The 13,282-nt window shown below is 41.8% G+C and overlaps 1 protein-coding gene across 10 annotated transcripts in view; it reads left to right on the top strand.

Moving 5' to 3' along the window:
- Positions 1 to 13,282, top strand: part of DNM1 (dynamin 1) — a 65,298-nt gene that overhangs the window by 13,425 nt on the left and 38,591 nt on the right. For all 10 annotated transcript variants that reach the window (XM_066332673.1, XM_066332672.1, XM_066332668.1 and 7 more), the window contains exons 2-6: positions 10,204 to 10,277; positions 10,812 to 10,961; positions 11,330 to 11,533; positions 12,052 to 12,150; positions 12,835 to 12,995. In XM_066332673.1, coding sequence (XP_066188770.1) covers positions 10,204 to 10,277; positions 10,812 to 10,961; positions 11,330 to 11,533; positions 12,052 to 12,150; positions 12,835 to 12,995 — 688 coding nt within the window. The remainder of the gene's footprint in view (positions 1 to 10,203; positions 10,278 to 10,811; positions 10,962 to 11,329; positions 11,534 to 12,051; positions 12,151 to 12,834; positions 12,996 to 13,282) is intronic.

Below are 13,282 nucleotides of genomic sequence, written 5' to 3'. Positions count from 1 at the left end.
CAGTGAGGGATGCAGGAGCTGTGTGGACATCAAACTGATTAGTTTCTATGGAAACAGTAGATTTCATCATGTTTTAGGGAAGTAGGAGGGGAATTCTTCCGCTGGGCCTGGTACTGGCTCTCAGAATGGATTGGTTGCTGCACAGCAATTGTAGAGCAGCAGCCCATGAAGGGATTATCTCTCAGCCAGTGATCACAATTAGGGAGAGAAGCACGTGGCTCCAATCTGCTCCCATTGTGGGATTCCCAGGGTCACAGCCCTCCTTGGCACTTAAAAACAAAGAATTTAACCTTGGTTACTGGTAGCCCCAAAGGCAGGCTGCATTACAGTGCAGGCAGCTGCACCCAGACTCCTTAGTTGGGATGGCTGAGGGAGTGAGCTCTGCTTGTACCTCACCACACCTTTTAGGCAAGAGCTGAAAGCTGTTTATGGTGTCTACAAGGTCTGGAGGAAGCTGAGATTCTTCAGACAGGCTTCAAGTGATGCTTGCTGATGAAATATTGTAAGTCCAATTTGTTGTACTGCTCTCAGAAAGCCCCAACACTCGAAGTGCTGTAGCTAGGGGTGATGATTTTGAGACCTTTTTTCCAAAAATGAAAAGTAACCTCATGAAACCACAGAAAGAATCAAAGCATGAATATGAACCTCGAACAGGTTCAGATAAGAAGTTTAGTTTACTAAATCCCATATATACTTAGTGGTCTGTAGAACTGTGTCTCTTCAAACAGGCCTGGTGCCCTTGTGCAAGATCCCAGTGCTGGTCTTTCTGAGTTAACCAAGACCTCTTTATTTCAGGCTCTCAGGTCCTAAAGGCACTTACCTATCCAGGCTCTAGCACTGACTGAGAGGGAGAGCTTGTATTTCTAGGCAGAAAGAAGGGAGACCATGAAAAACTGACAGAAAGGGTAATGCCTGTGTGTGTTTGAACCTTTGCCCAAGGTACTCCCTTGTCTCCTACAAATGTAGGAGAGGAGCTGTGTAACTGTTTCTAATGGGGAGAAATTCTGTTTGTTCAGCTTCTGTCACCCCTTACTGTATATAAGGACTTCATATATTCCATGTTATGTAAACTGAGTTAGGGATGCAGGGCAGTTTCTAGCAGAAATTCTTGCTTTATGCTTTGTAGTACAGCCACTAAGTTAATTGGATGGGATAATCCTGGTTATGGATTTGCAGGGATGCATCAGAAGAATGCAATATCTCTGCTTTGCTTTCAGGTCATCTAAAAAATTATATATAGACCTTGAAAGTCAGGCTGGATCCTGCTGTAAGATCTACCAAGCATAAAGCTGGGATATGCTGGCTTCTTTGGAATTGCTGTAGACATACAGCAGAAGTGCCTGGGGCAGACTCTTGGCTATGCCAGTTTAGTCTGCATGCTGGCAGACCCCCAGGCCATTGACTAGAAGTGTAAGAATGCCTGTGACTTCCTTGGAAGTCTCTTGCCCTGTGGAAGCAGGGCAGCCATCAGGACTTTGTAGTTGTGGGTCTGATTAACTGGTGCACAGCAGCTCCAGCACAGCCATGACTTGGCATGATGCACACAGCTGTCTTCCAGATTTTGATGTATCCTGAAACTAGTGGAGTGTGAAACAGAAAAATCAGCCCAAAGGATTCAAGTGAAAATAAATAGCAAAACTTACCCTACTGCTTCCAGCAATCTGCATTGAGGCATGTACAGGAGAGAGGCTGAGATGCAGAGAAAGGCGATGTGGAAAGAGTGGATGAGGGAGGCACCAACTGCTATGGATGGCTCTTGGGAACCAGTCTGTGCAGTGAGAGATAAGCCAGAAAAACAGAATTTAGTGTGCTTGGGGAGAGGTGGGGGAGAGAACTGTTTCCAAGTGAGCATTCGTATACAAATTGCTGTGTGCTTTCCTTCTGGCTTTAGCAGTGTTAAGGAAGGTGCTGCAGCAGAAGCCTGAACGCAGCCACTGCAGTTGAAATATCAGTGATGTGAGAGGACATTGCCCCAGGGTGTTCCCTCTCTCATTGTCTGAACCCTCTCAGCCCACACTTGGCTCAACAAACAAGTTGGGAGTGGGAAAAACACGTTTTTGGTTAACACTTCTGATGTTCGGGGCATGTGGGTGCTTCCAGAACACGTGAATATGACAATGCCTTCCAGTAACAAAAATCTTTTTCCTGTCCTGTGAGAAAGATCTGGGCACTACCAAAAATTACCCAGACAACAGTACTGGACACTGTCACCTCTGTATATGTAAATCAGTGGCCAGTAATTGTGTTGTGTCCTAGGGTGAGGAGACAAGCTGGTGATAAAATGGCTGAGATGGAAGCTTGAAATTCGACTTCTGTCCTTCCATGGCACATCAGTTACCCCAAATGTCAGAGAAACAAACCTCACCATTATGCCTGTCCACGAGGAGCTAGATTTGATTGGCCAAACTCGATGTGTAGGCTTTCAAACAGCCAGACATGCAGCTTTCTATGGAGGTGGATTCTCTTGGAGGGGGCAGTCTCCTGAAAGGTTTCTTGTCTTTTCAGCAGAGCCTGTGGTACGAGGTCATTGTGGTTTTTGAAGTGTTGCGTTTTGCAATACATATAGGTTTCTGATGTGGCTTTATTGAGGTTTTGTGTTAACTCTATAAATACACTGTATTTTTCTTATTTTGAATGAAGTGAGAGCACAGTGAGGGAAAAAGAGAGAGAGGAGAGCTCCAGAACATATCCTGATCAGTGGCAAAAGAGGTGTAGGAAACACAGCAAAGGTGATTCTTGTGGTGAGAATCATGTCAGTTCTGGAGCAGGATGTGGTATGAATGTGTAATACTACTATTGCTACACTTACATATTACACTGACTTGGCATAATTGCTGTCCTTTCATGTTTGAAGACCTCTATGCCTCAGTCTGCACAAAACCTCAGGCAGAACATCCCTCCCTTGCTGGGCCCTGTGCTGATATCAGGTGCAATTCTGTACAAAGAAATAGAACAACTTGAGGCAGATTGGGACAAAGTGCCAACTTCGGAAGTTACTTTCTATGTCATTCTCTACCCTCTCTGACTCGTGTTTGCAAATTGTCCAGTTTTATGTTACAAATGTGTCCAACTTATACTGGCATTTGTGTTTTGTCCTGCTTGGGCAGCACCTGTGAATTCTCTAGGGCAGTCTCTGGGAACTCACCTCAAGCACAGCAAACTCCCACGCTTTAGAGGCTGTTTGGTCTTTTTGATTACTGACTTGGGGAGCTCTGCTGGGGAGGAGGTCAGGTGTTGGAGAGGCTGTTTGAGGGTCAGAACTGTTTAACAAAGCAATTGTAAGTGTTCCAAGCCAGCACAATAGTGTTAGCCTCCCTCTGCACTATTGTAAATAGGAACTCTAGGTACAAGGCAGTAGGGAGCCTTCTCTTTAATTTTTTTGTTTCTCCTAACATGTATATTATGATGACACTCATGAACTATTGCCTGTCTTTATTTTTCACTATTGTTTTCTTGAATAATGAATCATTGTGCAGGATAATATTGCCAGTATACTGGAAAATGGTGTGCTTACAATAGATCTTTATTTCTATATGTATCCATTGTGTGGCCAGTACCAAGTGTATCCTAAGAAGTTACATTATACTGAGTGCTTATGGATTTGCTCTTGTTCACTCTGGGTCAGGACTAAGCATACTTGTGCTATGGAGATTGGCTGATAAAATAACGCACATCCTCTGGCTTAAAGTTATCTAAAGGTACTAACCTTAATGGAAAAAAACATGGCTTAACTAGGAAAAAGATGTACCATGTGATTATGAGTCTGTATCGCTGGTGTCCAAGTTCACATGATGCAATATGAAAGGAATATGAAAGCTTAGGGCAGAGGAAAACAGAATAGCAGGTTGTTGGATGTTTTTATTCATAGTGCACCTGTTTTTTAATGCTTGCTGCTCTTCTTTGCCTGTCTGGTTTTTTTTTTTTAGTTGAGAAGTACTTTGGCTCAGGCAAGAGAAGAGCTCACAGAGCCAACCAAGTTAGCAGGAAACTCTGAATCTGCAATTCAGCCCTCTTGGTAACCTGCTGAGTGGCAGGGGAAAGAACAAATTTGTCTTTGTATACCTGAGGTATGGAGTTGTTTACAAATGTACTTGCATGTTGCTTGAAGGATCAGACCAGGAAGGTGCTCCAAGGGCAGTCCTACATCCTTCTTCCTTGTAGTAGAACTATATGATATCTGTCGTGAAGGAGCACCAGGGGTTAGTGACCAAGAAACTACTGTTCCTGAAGTGTTTGTTTTAGGAGTCAATATGATTATAGTAAATATTTTTAGTGTGTGGTTAATATGCCCCATAGGTGTCAGCCTGTGTGTTAAGGATTCCTTTTCATGTGCTGAAGTGAAATGTTTGAAAATATGAGTGCTGTGAGATGAAGGGCTGTTCAGAGAAATGTATAAGCTGTCCACAGAATGCATCTTGTATGAAGATGTGAATGTTGCTGATGGGCACAGTGATCAAAAGAATCATATGTCAAAGGTACCAATACCCCTAGATTGCCTTGGGATTGTTGTGAAGCACTGTGCTGTCATTAGTTAGGGAGGAACTCTTGATCTAGATGTGTGAGAATGATGAATCATCAATTATGAGCATTGACAGGTGAAAATGGTTTGAGGTTTAAGCAGGAGCAGGCCTGAACTGTGTAACCAGACAGTAAAATCCATGGGGACAGAACTGTATTTCTTGTGGTATATTGGCACACTGCTTTGTGTAGTGCATTTCTGATTGAATTTCTGTCCCCAGGCACCATCAGAACACAGGAAATTACAAATACTCAACGTAAAATACAAACAGCCATGTGAAATTATGAAGGCTGTGTGAATTCTAATTTTCGGAAATTAATATAATCCAATGTGGGGATTAAATGCATCCCTTAATGCCCTATTTTTCTATAGATGTTTAACAAGAAATCAAATTGAAATTAAATGATCAGATGCTGGTGTTCCCTTCTGTTCTTTACAACTACTTTTATGTCTTCATAAACTGCTGTTTTGGCTCTTTGATTGAGGCTTTAACTTCTCTAGTGTATTCTAATTCAAGAATCTCAAAGGTCTGGCAGATGATCGACTGTAACAATGCTGTGTTGGTTTGTCTAGACTAGGCCTCGATTTGTATTTCAGAGCCCTCTACAAACAGCATTCTGAGCTTTGCATCTTCTCCAGAGACAAGGAAACCAAGCATTTGGGTCTGTGTTCCATGTCGAACAAGAGGTGGTACCGTGGGCTCTGTTCTGGTTTTGGCTGCTGAAGAGTTCTGTTACAACATCAGTGAAGACAATCATACATGAAAAAGCTTTGACTGCAAGTCCTTTCAGAAGTACAGATTACCAGTAAACGGAGAAGATGCAAAGCTTGAAATTGGTGGAAAGAGGGTGTTTGGTGGAAATGATGCTCATATTTGCAGTGGAAGAGCCTCTATGGAGAAGCAGTTGCAGCCTGAGCTGGTGTGTGGGGATGCTGTTCTGCCCTTCCCTGTTAGGAAGTTGTGGTTATCACTTCTGATATCATGGCTCCAGGGTCAAAGAGAGGTTTGCAAATACCAGATTGCCGGAATGAGACAGCACTGTAAATGTTACAGGAATCTCTAAGCCTTAGAGCACAGACCTAAAGCAGTGAGCTGACACTTCTGGCAAAGCATGAAGGGACAACTGGCTCATGCAATCACTTGTCTTGGATTTATCAGGATTTGAGAGCATTTATTCCAGTAAAGCTGGTGGACCAGGCACAACATGTCCCTAACAGTCACTGAGATGCTCAAAGACTTGCTCCTCCTCTAGAGAGTCAGTATCTCATTTAATAGGAAAACATCAGATCAAGTGTTTGAGCAAAAGAGTAAACAAGTATTCTTTGGTCTGAGCAAACTCTGTGTGTGGACACAAATTGCCCCTACTGTAGTGAACTAGCTCATCTAAGTGTCTTTTAACAGACAGTCACATTTTCTTCAATGTAGCAACAGTGAATGAACACAAGAAACATGTCTGAAAGTTTCAGTGTGTGCCTCTTCAGGTAATCCTAAGCTTTCCATATGGGTATGTGTTGACTTTTTTGATTGCATCTATCTTTGCTTCCCTTTTCCATATAATATATATTGATTTATACAAGCAATTTGTCAGTCTCCTTTGTTCTATTAATAGTCTGGGCAAAGTGTCTTTGCTTGATGATACTTTAAACTTCTAATCCTCTGTACAGTGCAAGTTGTTAAATGAATTCTAAAACTTGTTTATAGACCAAAGGTTTGGGGGTTTTTTTGGTCAGTAATAGCCACTAATAACCTTTTTGTTCTGTAGGATTTTAAGTTACTTAATGCATGAAGGCTTTTTGTATATAGTGTCTGGCTTTAGTTAAAAACTTCAAACAAACAAACTAACAAAACAATTAAGGAAACCCCAATTCCCAGTGACCTGATTATAAATGTATTGTTGCACAACATCAAGATTGCTTTAATGTGTTTTCAAGGTGTTTGGATTTTGTTTGTGTTGCTCTGCAGTAACTGTTAGATTGATTCTCTTCCATTCAATACTATTTTTACTGCATTACGAATCAACTTTCAGCCCAAATCTGCACTCTCATGCAGCTCTACATATGAAAATAGTAATAAGACTGGAAAGGAAACTGTGATTGTGCTTACCCAGAGGTAGCTAGTCAAGAATGTGTAAGCACTTCAGAACTGAGCAATACAAAATACAACAATAAATGCCTTTTCAGGTCATTTCCCTGCCTGAACTCTTTCAGCCTGTCAAGACCCGTCAAGATTTGCATCCTTGGTTCTTTTTGATGGCTTGGTTTAGAAGAGGAGATCTATCTCTGGTCAGACCAAGAATTTACCTACCTCAATATTCTCTCTCTGCCTGTTGTTAATGAAAAATCAGTGTGAAATATATAGAAATAAGTCTTCCAGTAAGGGAAGTCTTCCAGTTTTGGGAAATGTAGCCTTGATTAAAATGCTTGGAATTGCATTGCTAGAACTGATACCTCAATATCTTGATTCAGAATTTTGAGTCAATACCTGAGAAAGCTATAAGCAAATTAAGTATTTATATTCCCTGAATACAGCTCTGTCTGTTTGAGCTGCTACTTTGTGTATTTTCTAGATGAAGCCTAGCCTGAAGGAGTGGCACAGTGTTGTATTCCTGCTTTAAAGCGCAGGAAATCAAATGTGGTGCACTGCTGTGTGTTACAAACAAAGCAACAGAAAAAGGACTTACCAGTTCTTAAGATAAAAAGTGAAAGAGAAAAACGGGGTTGGTACCCTCGACCTGAGTAACATAATTCAGGCAGAGTCATGTATAGTGGTGTATGTAGTGGGGCTCTGATGTCATGCTAGAGGCTTCATTTTCTCAGCACTCAAAGCCTTTATTACATTTCATCTCTGATGACATATTCCATATTTCTCATTCCTCCCTCAGCCTTGCTCTCTTACATCTCACCTGCTGGAAGTGAATAAGCCAGTTTAGCTCCTCTGCTCTTGCCTGCCTAGGTCATCTGGCACGTGGTGGCTTTTACCTCATGTGTTGTTTTCCTGATCCCAACTTGGTGTCATCACTTTGGGCTGCTCTTTCTGGAGCAGTAGCTCTGTGTGTAGGTCTTCCTTCAGGCTCTGAAGTGAACTCAGACTGCACTAGGCATGTTGTATGTGCCACACGTGCTCTGTGGTTGTCATTTATTTGTAGGAGCAGTTTGTGCCCCCTGCAAGAGGGCAGGCAGGGCTCTCCACTCCTCTAGCTCCTCGACACTCAGCCACCACCTTCAAAATTTACTAATCCCTACTATTTACTACTTATTAAAAGTATAAATTTACTTTGTCATTTCTATCATTTGAAAGGCTTAGCTGGAGCAGGAGGAGGAAGGATTTTTTCCAACAGACTGTAGGGAAAAAGTAAATGAAGAATAGAAAATAACAGGGATAGCATGGAATGATACTGCATCAGTTGTAGGCTTTTGGAGATTTTTAAAATAAAGCTTTTTGGCTTTAACTCCTGATAGAAGTCAAGTGTAGAGAAGATTTGGAAGTTGAACTCCATGTGCATCCCAAGAGTTTGTGGGTAAGAACACACATTCATTTTCTGATATTAGGGATCAGATTTGCATGCTTTTTCACTCAGAACTAGAGCAGCACTAAAGATTGTTGGTTTAGGTGACAAAATTTGGCTTACGGATTTGTTGTCTTGTCCACTAGAGGACTTGGTGGTTTTTCCTTGGAATAGCCTGGGAGCTACTTGAGTTAACAAATAAATTGGATCTTTTAAAAAAGTACTGGAACCCAGTGTCATAGGTTTTCTGTCTATCTTCGTATTGAGATTGTCTTCTTAGTAGCTATGATAAGGATAGCAGAGGAATCAGGATTTTAACCAGAGCAGAAAGAGTCAGGAAGACAGTGCAGCATGAATAAGATCTTGCTTCCTATTGATTTCATGCTCATAAATGCAAGTGGTCCTTTTTCTACAGTAAAGCAAGATTTGATACTGCAAGTTGGAAAGCAGTAACTAGAGGACTGTCTTGGTGCATTGGAAAGGGAATCTGTAGTAATAGGATTCCTTTTTCCCAGGTATAAGTTCAAAATAATTCAGTGGAGCTCAAATGGATTTGCTAACAACTCATACAAGGATAGGACTTTTCCACATACTGACCAACAGACATCTATAGGAATGGAGCTGAGACAGCAGAAAACTGTTACAGTGATGCAGTGTCTCAAAGATTCCAGGGTTAATCCCACTGGAATGGAAAAACTCGAGCTGTATTATTTGAAAATCAAATGAAAGGCAGTCCCTGGTTAACTCTTTATACTTCTGGAAAGTCTAAAATAATGAAAATAAGTTTGTCTAATTTTAACTGCTGAAGTTTTACCATTAGTCCTGACTTAGTAATTAATAGGCGATATTTTTATTTGAGGTGTTAGAGGACGTACAGTGTCTCTTTACACTCATTTCAGTTGAAGCTAGTCTCCAGTTTTTGATATTACCAGGTTATTCTGATATTCCCACAGATGGGGCATTACTTTTATAGGTGAGAAAATGGAAATACAGAGAAGCAGAATAGCTTGCATAGGGTTACACAGGAAATGAGTGGCCAAACCAGGTGGTGAGACAGAGCTGCTGAAGGCCTTGTCTGGTGTGTTGAAACAGAAATTCATTTCTCATCTTCATGGACTTTGTCAGTCTTAAGTTTGTGCAGGACTAAGAGGAAGACCTCAAAGTGGAGAGCCTTGGATTTCTCATTCAGCAGAATCAATAGTTAGTACTGAATCAGCAAAATTATTCCTTGCCACAGCTATGAAGGGAAGGAGGACTGTCTGCCAGAACCCTGCCAGTGTAGGCAGGGCTTCTTTTAACAGAGGAAACTATGTTCGTGCTGTAGGAAACATATTTTGAAGTGATGCTTCTCACAGTAGGTAAGGAAGCAATTGATTATATTTTCAGAACTGCTCAATGGCTCTTGAAGAGCCAAGTACTAGAAAACCAGGCCACAAACTAGCAAGGTCATCAGCAGATGCAGTAAGCATGCCTAGCTTTGGATTGGAAGAAAAGGAAAAGTAAAGGAGAACTGGTGGGCTGTGGCTGCTAAGTCAGCATTTGGATAATGTTAGTGAAAGGCTGCTTTCTCTTGAAATTGCTTGAAGTACAGAAAAATTCAGGATTCTTGTAAATACAGAAGGAAACTGCTGCTTTTGCCTTGGCAATACTGGTATCTTGAGTAGTTATAGCCAGGAGAGACCCTGTGTGGAAACAAGCCTTTGGCTGCTGGTTATTTTCTCAGTTGTATCACGTGGTGTTTGCACACTGGGACAATGTGGTGTCTTCCCAAGCCCCAAGTGCAGGGTGTGAGTGAATTTGTGTAATTGTTTTTGCCAAAAGGAGACATGCTAGTTCTTTGGCTCTGTGTCAACTTCTCTTTTCTTTCTGAAAGATTATTTTCTTTCAAAAGTGCAGGCAGCTGTATTAAATGTGCTTGTTAGTTAACTTGGGACTTCCACTGAAGGAGCTGTACTGTCACAGACATGATTAGAGGGACTGTGCTGAGAGTATAAACGACTTCAGAACAAGCTTTTGTCCTTCTCAAGGAGAGGCACTTTGTGTTTAGTGCCTTAAACTTTTTTGTGCTCATAGCTGGGACTCCTCCTTATAACCCCTGTACACTTATAGAAGCAGAAAAGCTGTGGAAAGGGAAGGAAACAATCACTCACTCATCCAAAACTTCCTGTTTCATTTCAGGGACTTTCTGCCACGTGGATCTGGCATTGTAACCAGGCGCCCACTGGTCCTTCAGCTGGTAAATGCCAGCACAGGTATGTGAGCTCCCTTCCCTTGTGAGTCCAGCTGGATTGCTGTCTTAGTCAGGAAGGTCTTATTTGATCAGTGGCACTGCTCACTGGAGAAAAGAAATATGAGTTCTCCCCAGGACAAATGACCTGCAGCCTTCTTGCCTGTTTAACAGCTGATGCATTAGGTGTTCAGAAGTGAAATGCTTCTTAATTTTTTTTTAATTTATTAGTAAAGGCTCTATACATGCACTATAATTTCCCTTTGCCTATGCAGCTGTGACTCTGAGTGGGTAAGACCTAAAAGCCAGACAACCCTGCTGAAAATGTAGTGAATTAAGGGGGCAAAGATGTTGGGCTCAAGTGAATTATCTCAAATGTTGACCACATAAATGTGACTGCATTAACTTCTGTTCCAACCTGCAAACTCTGTTGGGAAAGGCCCTTGCCAGACTTCATCCCTTCAATTGTGTTGTGCTTCAGGATGTGATGCTTTCATCACACTTTTGAGTGTTTCTCTGATTTTGGTGACTGTTTGTGATTCTGCTTCTATCTAAATAGAATATGGCGAGTTCCTACACTGCAAAGGAAAGAAATTCACTGATTTTGAGGAGGTCCGTTTGGAGATTGAGGCTGAAACGGATCGTGTTACTGGCTCCAACAAAGGGATTTCCCCTGTGCCCATCAATCTCCGAGTCTACTCTCCCCATGGTGAGTCCTAATGCAGAGGGACCAACTCTTCTAGAAGGCTCTGCAGTCCATTGTGAACTGAAAGCAAAGAACTGTTGTCCCTTCCTGTTGAGTGTAGCATATGTGGAAGGACTTAGAGGGCATAGTTTTCCTGATCAGTGTGACAACAAGTGATTGAAAGGGAAGGGTTATGAGATCATTGACAATCACAGTAGAAACAACCTGCAACTATTTCTTACTAAGCCATCACAAGAAGGAAATAGAAAGCTTTGTGTGCATCTCTTATCCCTGTGATATATTGGAGTCACTTTAACTACAGGTGGTACTTAAAGACCAGAACATTCCTACCTTAACAATCTCTTGTGTTAACTCTTGTGTCCTGTGTCTAGTCCTGAACCTGACCTTGGTGGATCTGCCAGGGATGACAAAAGTCCCTGTAGGGGATCAGCCCCCTGACATCGAGTTCCAGATCCGAGACATGCTCATGCAGTTTGTCACCAAAGAGAACTGCCTCATCTTGGCAGTATCCCCAGCTAACTCTGATTTGGCCAATTCTGATGCCCTGAAGATTGCAAAGGAGGTGGATCCTCAAGGTAGATGTCTCCTAATTTTCACTGGCATTACTTGAGAGTGGCCTGATTTTCATTTGGTTGTGATTAGCCCAGTAGCTGTGGCTCATGTCTGTTGCCTTGGGATGTACCTTTACCAATAAACATTGTTCTGAGAGGTATTAGTGAGTGTTAACAGTTGCTGTAGTAGAAATTTTGTTACTCTCCTTTTCTTCATTTGTCTAAGCCCCATTTCTCAAGAGTTGAAGGATTTCCTTTCCTTTAATCGTTTGCATTTGGCCTAGAGAGAACTATGAAAATATGCTCTAAAATCCCTTTCTGGTGTGGCATAGCTTGTGCATTCAGCAGAATACAACTGAGAACTGTTCTTGATTTTTGTCTGTTTTGCTCTTGTGGCCTCTTGTACATGATGGGAGCAGTAATGTGTGACTTTAAGAGCCCTTGGGTAGCTAAGTTGGGCAATCTGTAAGCTCTGTGAATAGAGGAAAATAATACATGAGTCATTTGCTGATCAAGCATGTTCGTGGTTTTTTTTTCCATAGGCCAACGCACCATTGGGGTGATCACCAAGCTGGATCTTATGGATGAAGGAACTGATGCACGAGATGTATTAGAAAACAAATTGCTTCCCCTCCGTAGGGGTATGTTCCCTCATGCTTTGTCCATGATCTCCTTCCTCTGTTTTCCCTGTGTGAGGTGTCCTGGCCTCATCCTCTTCCTCCAGTGCATCCTCTTTCTGTAAATCTCTTACAACTTGTGGTTAAACCATCTCTGTTCCAAACTAGAAGTGAAAAAAGTTGGGGAGCAGGGCTCAATCATGATGTTAAGAGAAACTTTTTAGATATTTAAACTTTGATATGTAGTTGTTGTAGAAACACAGCCTTATGCTCTTATTTTTACTCTCTTTCCTCCTTTCATTAAGGCAAGCTGTGAAAGACGTCTAAAACGCTCCCTTCGCTGCCATAGTAAAGAGATTAAATAATTCTGTGCTGTGGTGCTTGCTGTGGCTGTAGCAGAAGTACCTGTGCTAAGTACTCATGAAAGGAGAGTTTGAAATAAATGAGACTGGAGTATGCTTTGTGTTAGGGGAACAGTAATAAATAAGCAAATTCTTTGATCCAAACTAATTTTTTTCCTGCATACCAAAATATCAGAAACTGAGCCATCCAAGGAAATTCTAATTTTAAGCTCTTCTAATTGCCCCTAATAATGTGTTGCCACTAGACTCCCCCTTTTGTAATGCTCCTGGCTGAATAATTTCCTTCTCAAGTCTAAGATTTTTTTACATCCTTGCAATCATCTGGGCTCTAACTCCACTCTCACAGGTTACATTGGTGTGGTCAACAGAAGTCAGAAGGACATAGATGGCAAGAAGGACATTCAGGCAGCTCTGGCTGCAGAGAGAAAGTTTTTTCTCTCCCACCCAGCCTACAGACATATGGCTGATCGCATGGGAACCCCATTCCTGCAGAAAGTACTGAACCAGGTACTGTCCACAATCAAGAACTGCTGAGCATGGTGTCACTGGCTGTGAAACACACTGGGGCCAATAATGCAGCTTGCATACCAAAGGCAGAGAGCACTGCCTTTCACTGTCAAATTCAGTAGTTGGTTTGTGGTATGCACGCTATCAGGATGGAAGATCTTTCTGGCTAAGTTAAAAGATACCTTCTAAATTCTAGTGATCTCTGTACCTAAGAGTATTTATATGATACTGATAGTCGTTTCCCATCTATTGAGGCTATCTCTTTTTCATACAGTAGCAATTTACTA

Source organism: Sylvia atricapilla, chromosome 19, assembly GCF_009819655.1.
Source record: "Sylvia atricapilla isolate bSylAtr1 chromosome 19, bSylAtr1.pri, whole genome shotgun sequence".
Lineage (NCBI taxonomy): Eukaryota > Metazoa > Chordata > Aves > Passeriformes > Sylviidae > Sylvia > Sylvia atricapilla.
Note: the sequence above shows the minus strand (reverse complement) of the source record. Positions and strands in the feature narration are given on the sequence as shown.